This window comes from Chiloscyllium plagiosum, chromosome 16, assembly GCF_004010195.1.
Source record: "Chiloscyllium plagiosum isolate BGI_BamShark_2017 chromosome 16, ASM401019v2, whole genome shotgun sequence".
Lineage (NCBI taxonomy): Eukaryota > Metazoa > Chordata > Chondrichthyes > Orectolobiformes > Hemiscylliidae > Chiloscyllium > Chiloscyllium plagiosum.
The window spans coordinates 14,003,418-14,013,626 of NC_057725.1; the positions used below are offsets into that span (position 1 = coordinate 14,003,418).

Consider the following 10,209-nt stretch of genomic DNA (forward strand, 5'->3'; position numbering starts at 1 on the left):
CATCTCTACAATCTTCTGGGGCAGCCACTCCATCTGTCTATAAGACATAAGAAATAGGAGTGGAAGTAAGGTCATTTGGCTCATCAATTCCACTCTGCCATTCAATCATGGCTGATGGGCATTTCAATGGCACTTACCTGCACTCTCCCTGAATCTCTTAATTCCTTGTCTTTGGCGTTCTATGCTTAAATCTTTTGCTTTGCCAACCTTTTTCCCACTTGGAAACCCCCTCACCCTGACTATCTCTCTTTCCCTTTCTGACCTCTGGGTACCCTGAGCCCTTTCTTAATTACCAGTAGCACCCTATAAGTGCATGGGACATGCAATTGAATGCAAGACAGCATGTCAACTTCTGCCATGCTTTCTAAGAAAAACAAAAGGCGTACGAAAGCCTTTAGTTTGAGGGTTTTATTTGTGTTTTGAACCCGAGCTGTGCACATCTCTGCAGCACTTGAGTGAGATTCCTGAGCAAGTAGGTGCCTGGGACTTGCTCCCTTCACAACAGGAACCAAAGCTCAGGGGCTGCGGTGCTGATGCGAAGCGGGGAAATGTTTGCAGTGGCACGTTTCCGGGAGAGAGCTGCTGTTATGGTAACGGCAGAAGCCGGTGTGGGCTGTAGGTGGTGAGGAGTATTCGGCGGATTCTCTCTTTCTCTCTCTGTGTCTCTGGTTGTTGTCCTGGGCGTGAGGATGAACGCGGACCGTTTCTCAATGTCAGCAGAGGACTACCTGAGTGAGTAGAGGTCCTGGCTTGTGTCAGGATGGTCCTTCACATGGGCCCTGGCCTCAAACGTTCGCCCTCTCTCGTTCCCTCCTCCAGAACAGCCCCCTCGATCTCTCTGTGTTTCATTTTTTCTAAGTTTCACCTTCCCAGTAACTATGAGGCAAAAACAGAGGAATTGCTTGAGTAACTCAACAGGCCTGGCAGCATCTTTGGAGAGAGTGAGTGAGAAAAACAAAGAGCTAATGTTTTGAGCACAGTGAGTCTTGGCAGTTCATTGTTTTGTTAATTTTTTAATCTCTCGCATTGTTTCTCCCCACCCTGAAAAAAAAACATTTCGGAACAAGGGGAGCACCTGTTGGGGATCAGGGCTTCGGGATGTTGGCAGTACCCATTACCATTGGCAGGCTCTGTTGCCCTTGGGTGGTTTGGACCAGTTTGCCTGGGACACTGGTATCTGTGGTGGGGGCACTTTGGAGGATTCGGCCAGGTTGGGACTTAGGGCTGAATGGCTTTCCCTGACCAAATATGTTCCCCCATTCAATCTCATTGTGGTCTCAATGCCATTTTCCTGTCTGCACCTCCAAGGCCTTTGATTCATTTGCTTAACAAAATATGAAGGTCTACATGGCATTATTGGAATAAAGTTATTTGCAGTTGGGTTCTAATATTGTGACAGTAATGTTCATGTACTCCTCCTCTCGCTAGTTGACTGGTTGTCTATCACCATTTTTGACTAGAGATATTAAAGGTAGATGGTTTTGTTGTGATGTGTTGTTTGTGGACCTGCTTAGCTCTGTCTGTGGCCAGCAATATTGATTTTATGTTCTATATGCAAGTAGCACTGTTGTAGTTTCAGTTAAATGCAAAGCAATGAGGGTCAATGTTGAGGATTGCCACCTGAATGTATTCCACTGTGACCCCATCTTGCTACCCTCCACTGTTGATGGTTTAGGAAACACCATGGATGATGACGGAAGTATCTAGAATGCTGGCACATTGCTATCATCCTGTGGAATGCAACTATGTCAAGCTGTTTCCCCTTACCATCCCCTTTATGTGGGGTATGACTCTAAATGCTCAGATATTCTTTCATTTACTGTCTGTTACACAATATTAAACATGGAATTGGCCCTTTTCACAGTAATTTGATTATCAGAATCAAGTTTTTGTACCTATAATTTATCACTTAAAGTTGTTTCATCTGTTCCTTTCTGTATGCTTCTTTGATTTCATTGGCCCCAGTTTACTCTGGACCCAGAATTTGTGTAGATTCCCCTTGTTTAATGATCATGTCACTTGCCAATATTTGCAGTATTTTCACCTTATTCAAGCATGGATAAGAGCACCTTTGTAATCTCACTCGTGATGCTGGTGGAATCTGAGTCTTTCTGGATGTAGGTTTGCTTGCTGAGCTGGAAGGTTCATGATCAGACGTTTCATCACCATACTAGGTAACATCTTCAGTGAGCCTCTGGACAAAGCATTGCTGGTGATTTCTGCTTTCTATTTATATGTTTGGGTTTCTTTGGGTTGGTGATGTCATTTCCTGTTCTTTTTCTCAGGGCATGATAAATTGGGTCCAAATCAATGTGTTTGTTGATAGAGATCTGGTTGGAATGCCATGCTTCTATGAATTCTCGTGCGTGTCTCTGTTTGGCTTGTCTTAGGATGGATGTGTTGTCCCAGTCGAAGTGGTGTCCTTCCTCATCTGTATGTCAGGATGTTAGTGAGAGAGGGTCATGTTGTTTTGTGGCTAGTTGATGTTCATGTATCCTGGTAGCTAGTTTTCTGCCTGTTTGTCCAATGTAGTGATTAGATTAGATTAGATTACATTACAGTGTGGAAACAGGCACTTCGGCCCAACAAATCCACACCGACCTTCCAAAACGCAACACCTCGCATTTATTCAGGTTGAACTCCATCTGCCACCTCTCAGCCCATCTCTGCATCCTGTCAATGTCCCGCTGCAGCCTACAACAGCCCTAACGACACCTCCAACCTTTGTGTCGTCTGCAAACTTGCTGACCCATCCTTCAATCCCCTCATCCAAGTCATTAATAAAAATTGCAAACAGTAGAGGCCCAAGGACAGAGCTCTGTGGCACACCACTCACTACTGACTTCCAGGCAGAATATTTTTCTTCTACTACCACTCACTGTCTTCTGTTGGCCAGCCAATTCTGTATCCAGACAGCTAAGTTCCCCTGTATCCTATTTCTCCTGACCTTCTGAACGAGCCTACCGTGGGGAACCTTATCAAATGCTCCATATCTTTTCACTATGTTCCTTCTATATTGATAATATTCAGAATTATGTCTACCAGTCATTGTTTTGTACCATGTCGTCTTTATATTATCCACTTCTTCACCTTCCCTTCACTCTTTTCGCAAGGCCGTTACTTCTGATATGAATCATCTCCTGTCTGTAGAGGTATTATCTATCCCAGAACTTGCTTACAACAAAGAAAAATACAGCACAGGAACAGGCTTTTGGCCCTTCAAGCCTGCACTGACACATTTTACCCCTCCATATTAAACTGTCCTCATTTACAGGATCTGTATCTCTATTCATTTCCTATTTGTGTATCCGTCCAGGTGCTTCTTGAAAGCCGCTATGGTGTCTCCTCCCATCGAGGAGAAAGTGAGGTCTGCAGATGCTGGAGATCAAAGTTGAAACTTTATTGCTGGAACAGCACAGCAGGTCAGGCAGCATCCAGGGAACAGGAGATTCGACGTTTCGGGCACAGGCCCTTCTTGAAGGGCCTGTGCCCGAAACGTCGAATCTCCTGTTCCCTGGATGCTGCCTGACCTGCTGTGCTGTTCCAGCAATAAAGTTTCAACTGTCTCCTCCCATCACCTTCTCTGGCAGCGTGTTCCAGGCACTCACCACCGTTTTGTGAAAAATGTGCTTCACACATCTCTTTTGAACTTTCCCCCTTGCTCCTTGAACTTGTGTTCTCTAGTAACTAATCCCTCCACCCTGGGAAAAAGCCTCTTACTTTCCACTCTATCCATGCCATTCACAATGTTATAAGCTTCTATCAGGTCACCCCTCAACTTCCTGCGTTCCAGTGAAAACAAGCCCAGTCGATCCAAACTTTCTTTGTAGCTAAAATCCCCCATACCAGGCAATGTCCTGGTAAACCTTTTCTGTACCCTCTCCAAAATATCCACATCCTTCTGGTAGTGTGGTGACCCGAGCCGTACACAGTATTCCAAGTGTGGCCTAACTAAAGGTTCTATAAAACTGCAGCATAACTTGTCTATTCTTATGCTCAGTGCCCCTTCCAGTGAAGGCAAGCATGCCATAGGCCTTTTTTACTACTTTATCTATATGTGCTGCTGCCTTCAGAGATCTATGGACCTGCACATACGGCAGTGTCTGCTTATCAATGCTCCTAAGGGTTCTGCCATTCACTGTGTAATTTCCATCTGTATTTGTTCCAAACTGCATCACTTCACATTTGTCCAGATTCAACTCTATCTGCCATTTTTCTGCCCATGCCTCTAACTGATCTATATCATGCTATATCCTCTGACAAACCTCCTTCAGTGACATAGAGACCAGAAACCGTCCTTTCTGTGCCAGCTTTCTAACCATTGACTATTCAATGCACGGTATTATGAGTAATCCTAAATTTACCACAATTTATATACTTATACTGAAGTAGTATAACTATATAAGTGGTATAAGTATAATAAGTAGTATAATCATCCTGGGCTGATAAGTGGTAAGTAACATTTATGCCATGTAAGTGCAAGTCAAAGCCCATCTCCAAATGAAAATTGAACCATCTCTCGTTGACAGTCAATGACATTCCCATCAGTGAATCCCCTACTATCAACAACATACAAGTTATCATTGGTGTGAAACTGAATAGGACCAGCCATACAGACATTAATTATAAGAGCAGGTCAGAAGCTAGGAATTCTGCAGTGAAGTGACTCAACCAAGAAAGCTAATGGAATGCTGACCTTTAGCTTGAGAACTGGAGTACAAGAGTGCAGAAGTTATGCTGAAGTGAAACTGGTTAGACCCCGCGTGGAGTACGGTGAGCAGATCTGGGGACCACACCTTAGGAGGCATATATCGGCCTTGGAGGGAGCACAATATCGGTTTATAAGTATGATTCCTGGACTTCAGCTTCAGAGGTTAAGTAATGAGGAGAAATTATTCAAATTAGGCCTGTTTTCTCTGGAATTTAGAAGGTTAGGAGGTGATCTGATTGAGGTTTTCAAGATATTAACAGGAAAAGACAGGGTGGATAAGATAAACTCTTTCCACTTATTGGGTATTCTAGAACTAGAAGGCAAAGTCTGAGAAGTAGAGCCTCAATTAGACCATTGAGGTGAGGTGTTAGGAAGCACTTTGAAACACAAAGGTAGAGGTTTGGAACTTTCATCCTCAAATGGCAGTGGATGCTGGATCAGTTGTTAATTTTAAATCTAAGATAGGCATTTTTGTTAAACAAAGGTATTAAAGGATATTTCTTCTTTAAATAAGTTTAGTTCTTATCTCTCACCTTGCATTGCCTATTACTTTGTGCAGCAAATTAGCTAATCTCTTCAACTCCTATTAATCTGACTGTTTTGATCCAAGTTGAGGAACCAAAGAGGCTTCCGCTTGTCTTTATCCTTTTTTATCCACATCTACAGTGGGCTCAATTTTTTTTGTTGTTCAACCATTACAGTCCTGTCCAATCATGTCAACTTTATTATGTTTGATGCCAAACATGTATCTTATAATGGTTTATATCCCCAGTTAAATTTTCTGCAATAGATATTTTTGTAAACTGAGAAGTTCAGGACTCATTCTTACTAATGAAAACATAAATACCGTTGCAAATTATTTTAAATGCTGGACACAAGACCCCTTTTTGTCTCGGTTACTCTTCATGACCTGCATATACAGGAGAGATTGAAGGTAATCTGGTTGGTTCATCATTCCAGTTCTTAGCAGTGAAGTGTTCATTCCATTTTGCTGGTGCGTTATGCCTTTTGTATCCTCATTGAAGATCAAGTCGGAAGGATCATGCAGTGTGCGATTATTCACTTGCCATCTGCTTGTGCATATTTTCTTTATGACTTATTGCAAATTGAAGGTCATGGATCAGTCATTTTCCTCTTCAAGTGATGTCGAGACTCCAGCAAAAAAGAAGTGTCTAATTACAATAATCTTTCAAATAAACTGGTAGTTGCCAAAGGCAGTTATGTTGGGTTTTGTTGTATGACTTATCTGCCACATTTGCTAAAAAAAGTACTCAATTCATCAAAACGTGATTAATTTGGATTTCAATTAAAATCAAATTATGTCAACTGCAGTCATTTGCAGTTTGAAAAAATTGAAAACCTGTTTCCAGGAACCTCCAATTATAAATTATTTTTTAACTTGGAGTGTAAGTTGCTGTTTCTTTGCAACAACCTGCTGAGGACCATATTTGACACAATATTTTGTCAGACCTGAGTTTTAGCTTTCTAAGTGAAACAAGTCACTGGGATATTCTGCTGGACTTTGTCTTTAAGTAAGTTTGTTGTAATAATCTGAAGAGTATGAAAGTTTTTGAAATAACTTTTGAAAAGTGGCGATTCCCAAGTGACAACAGTACCAGCTTCATGGCCAGCTGATCTTCAATAACTCCATCAATTGTTGTCTGGCCCCATTTAGCGTTTTTCGCTTGGATCACCCACTGTCAGAATTGGAGCATGTTGCATGCCATTAAGATTGTGGCTAAAGAAGGTGAAGTCAAAGATAAACAAAAATTAAACACAGAACTAGAGATGGACACCACAATTGGGTGTACTTTATTTTTTATGCAACGCTTTATTAGTTGTTCAGATTTTTTTCAATTTGACTTTCTCCAGAAAGTGCTAGCTGGTGGATTTACTCATCTGAACAGTTTTGATTATTTAACCAATTAAATATTCAAATTCAGCTGTGTTTACGCCACATAAACTTTTACAAGATCTGACTGAATTTCATGAGCATTGATGTGATAGCATGGGATGTGGTTGGCACTGGCTAGATCAGCATTTATTGCCAGTACCTAATCTCCCACAGGGAAATTAAGAGCCAACCACATTGCTGTGGGTTTGGAGTCACACGTAGGTCAGACCAGATAAGGATGACAGATTTCATAGTAAACCAGATGTGTTTTTACAGCAGTAGACAGTGGCTGCATGGACATCATTAGACTGGCTTTTCCTAAAATTCTGGATTTTTAAAAATTGAATTCAGATTTCACCCTCAACCTGCGGTTCTGGATTACTAGCACACTGACATCACAAACATAAAGAAAAGGAAGGCTTGACAATATTTGGAACCCCCTCCTTCCTTCCTGCCCTTGGCCAAAGGGAGTTAGACATCCCCAGTGTCACGATCTCTGTAAACTTTCATACTTTTTATATTTCTGCCCACTTGAATTTGCTCCAATCTCTTTCAACTCTGGCAACAGTAAATCCATAACAATCTCTGGCCATATTCTGCAGAGAATAATGGTTTTCAAGGGGAAATGAATACTATCCTCTATCCTCCACTTTGTGCATGAGCAAAGGAAGAAGCTGGAGTCAGTTTGTATTTTGCATAGGTTTTATTGGCACTCCTCAGTCTATCATAAATGCAGACTATTTTTCTCCCGATCACCACCTCTTCCAGGTGGAGACTGCTGGTTGAAAATCGATGTTCCCATTGCTATCAGCTATTCTTGATCATACCTAGAGTAAGCTCACATCCTTCTTAACTATCTCTCAGCATTTGTAACATTAGCAGCTTGCGTTAGATTCCTGCTCCACTGTGGTTTAACTACCTCCAACAAATCATGCATATTGCATGCTGTCTCTGCTTATGCAACACTTGTTAGGAGCTTTCAATAACTAATGAGAGATGACCCCCATCTACTCCTCACTCTGGATTCTTGCAGGGCCGAAGCAGGGACCTTGCAGAAGTCCTGGCGCCATATTTGGCATCCTGGCTGATGAAGATGAACTCTAAGTACTTTCTTTTTATTCTTTTGTACATCAAAATGGCGCCAGATTGTGGCAACTGAGCACTTTTCATTGTATCTCCCTAGATATATGTGACAATAAATCATTAATTAATTCATTCATTCATTGCATGCAAAGCCCTGGGCAAATGAATCATGCTGCATTTACCTAATTAAAATATGTGTACCCATTCTGTTTGCATATAGATCAGCCTGCAACCAAGTTAAGTAAAACACTCTTTTGGTGTTATCCATAAATATGTATGTTCACATCTAATAGGTTCTGTTGATAGATGTTAAATACTGAGTAGTTGAAGGTAATAAAGTAAACTGGTATTGATCTGTTTTTTAATACTTCAATTGATATATGTATATTTATATATATTCAAGCCAGCCCATACTGGCAGGGATTGTTTAGAGTAGAAAAAATAAGTTGGTGTGGCAAGCAGTAAGCAGCTTTGATTAGAGCATTCTAGGCTCTGTGTATTCTTCACAAATACTTGAAGGTCCTCTAACAATATAGATTGTTCCCTGATGTATTAATCCAGGTTGTTAGTAAAGATCTTATTGCTCGACAGCTCCAAGACTGATTCTTGTGGGAGTCCAGTAATTAGTTATTGGCCATCATGCAAAGCTGCTACTATTATGATGATTTATTGCATTCTGTGTGTATTCATGCACCTAGTCCTTTATCTAGCCAAATATCTCTGGCAATCCCCAAAAAAGCAACCTTCTGTTCTTGAAAGATCAAATACACATCAGTTAGACTGCTGTCATCCACCAATTCAGGAAACTATTTTTAAGAAAAATGGGTAAACTCATTGCAATCATTAATGTGCACTCATTTAGTCAGTAATTTATGACATTACATGTATTGTGACACTTTTTTATGAAGATGAACTTATGTAATTTTGTTGCTCCTTTCTAAATCTTTAGCGCACATCTTCACACTATTGAGGCTCCTTTTGTATCAAAGTGCACAGTTAGGTAGATTAATTTTTGTGAACACAAATTATGATAGACTTTTTGAGAGGCCTTTTTGCAGGTTTTTCCGAAGTACAATAAATGTCCTGTTGTAATTGGTATATATGTTAGAGATATGTTTCAATGCAAACAAAAGACAGCAGTAATAATACATGATGCTTTGCAGTGACTTCTGAAATTTGGATCCGTATAAAATGTCAGGAGATTTATGATTCTGTCCTTGAGGAAAAAAGGTATGCTATCTATTTCTAAAACAGAAATAAGCGGACCAAATAAAGATACAAAGCAGGGACTACCACGTTTGGAATTGGCGGCAAGGAAAAGGTGCTCTTAAATACCAAGGGCAAGTGGGCAGTGATATTGTCAGAAACCAGAGAGCAGAGTGCTTGACTGTTCTTGTGTGGAACTGATTCATCAAGAAAGAAAGAAACACAGTTATGGTACTAAGCCAGTATATAACTGAAACATAAAATAAATATGTGGAGCAAGTTCGGAGCAGCGAGAAGTGAGAGGCGGGAGCCGGGAGGAGGTGTCGTTGGTGCGAGGTGATTGTCCGGAAGGCCGATAAATATATTTAAACTTGTTACCTTCAGGCCAGCGAGGGAGGAGCGAGCAAAGGACTTCTGGGATGGGTAAGTAGAACAGTTTATATTTGCGTGGTTGCATTATCTGAGACACTACTCGGGTAGTGTCTCCCACCCATCCTCCTCCTCTAACCTAAAAAACATTTGTGGGAGCCAGATTGACAAGGTAAGGTAACTAGTTTATTTCCTAATCTTTTTTTTAGTAGTCACTTTGGGAGTTAGAATTGTGGGAATGGAGTTTAGGGCAGTGGAATGTTCCTCCTGCAGAATGTGAGAAGTAAGGGTCACCACTAGTGTCCCTGCTAACTACATCTGTGGGAAGTGCACCCAACACCAGCTCCTCGAAAATCGCGTTAGGGAACTGGAGCTGGAGTTGGATGAACTTCAGGTCATTTGGGAGTCAGAGGGGGTTATTGACAGGACTTACAGAGAGGTAGTCACTCCCCATATAAAAGAAAAAGACAGATGGGTGACAGTTAGGGGACAGAAAGGGAACCGGCAGGCAGTGCAGAGATCCCCTGTGGCCATTCCCCTCAACAATAAGTATACTGTTTTGGATACTGTTGCAGGGGATGACTTACCAGGGGAAAGCAGTGGGGCACCTGCTGCTCAGAAGGGAAGTGGGAAGAGGAGCAGAGCAGTAGTCATTGGAGATTCGATAGTTAGGGGGACAGATAGGAGGTTCTGTGGGGACGAGAGAGACTCACGGTTGGTGTGTTGCCTCCCGGATGCCAGGGTCCGTGATGTCTCTGATCGTGTTTTTGGGATCCTTTGAGGGGAGGGAGAACAGCCCCAAGTCGTGGTCCACATTAGCACCAACGACATAGGTTGGAAGAGAGATGGGGACTTTTGAGGCCGAAATTCAGGGAGCTAGAATGGAAGCTTAGAGCTAGGACGAACAGAGTTGTTTTCTCTGGTTTGCTGCCCGTGCCACGTGCTA

At 41.8% G+C, this 10,209-nt stretch overlaps 1 protein-coding gene across 3 annotated transcripts in view; it reads left to right on the forward strand.

Annotated features, from left to right (window-relative positions):
* The first annotated feature begins 519 nt into the window (after window positions 1–519).
* c16h11orf49 (chromosome 16 C11orf49 homolog) overlaps window positions 520–10,209 on the forward strand; it is a 340,513-nt gene continuing 330,823 nt past the window's right edge. For 2 of the 3 annotated variants that reach the window (XM_043705472.1, XM_043705471.1), the window contains exon 1: window positions 666–732. Coding sequence is in view for 1 of the 3 variants with exons in the window: in XM_043705470.1 (XP_043561405.1) it covers window positions 690–732 (43 nt within the window). In the remaining 2 variants the exon portion in view is untranslated. Of the gene's footprint in view, window positions 733–10,209 lie in introns of all 3 variants that reach the window. The other variant, XM_043705470.1, reaches the window with a different exon arrangement.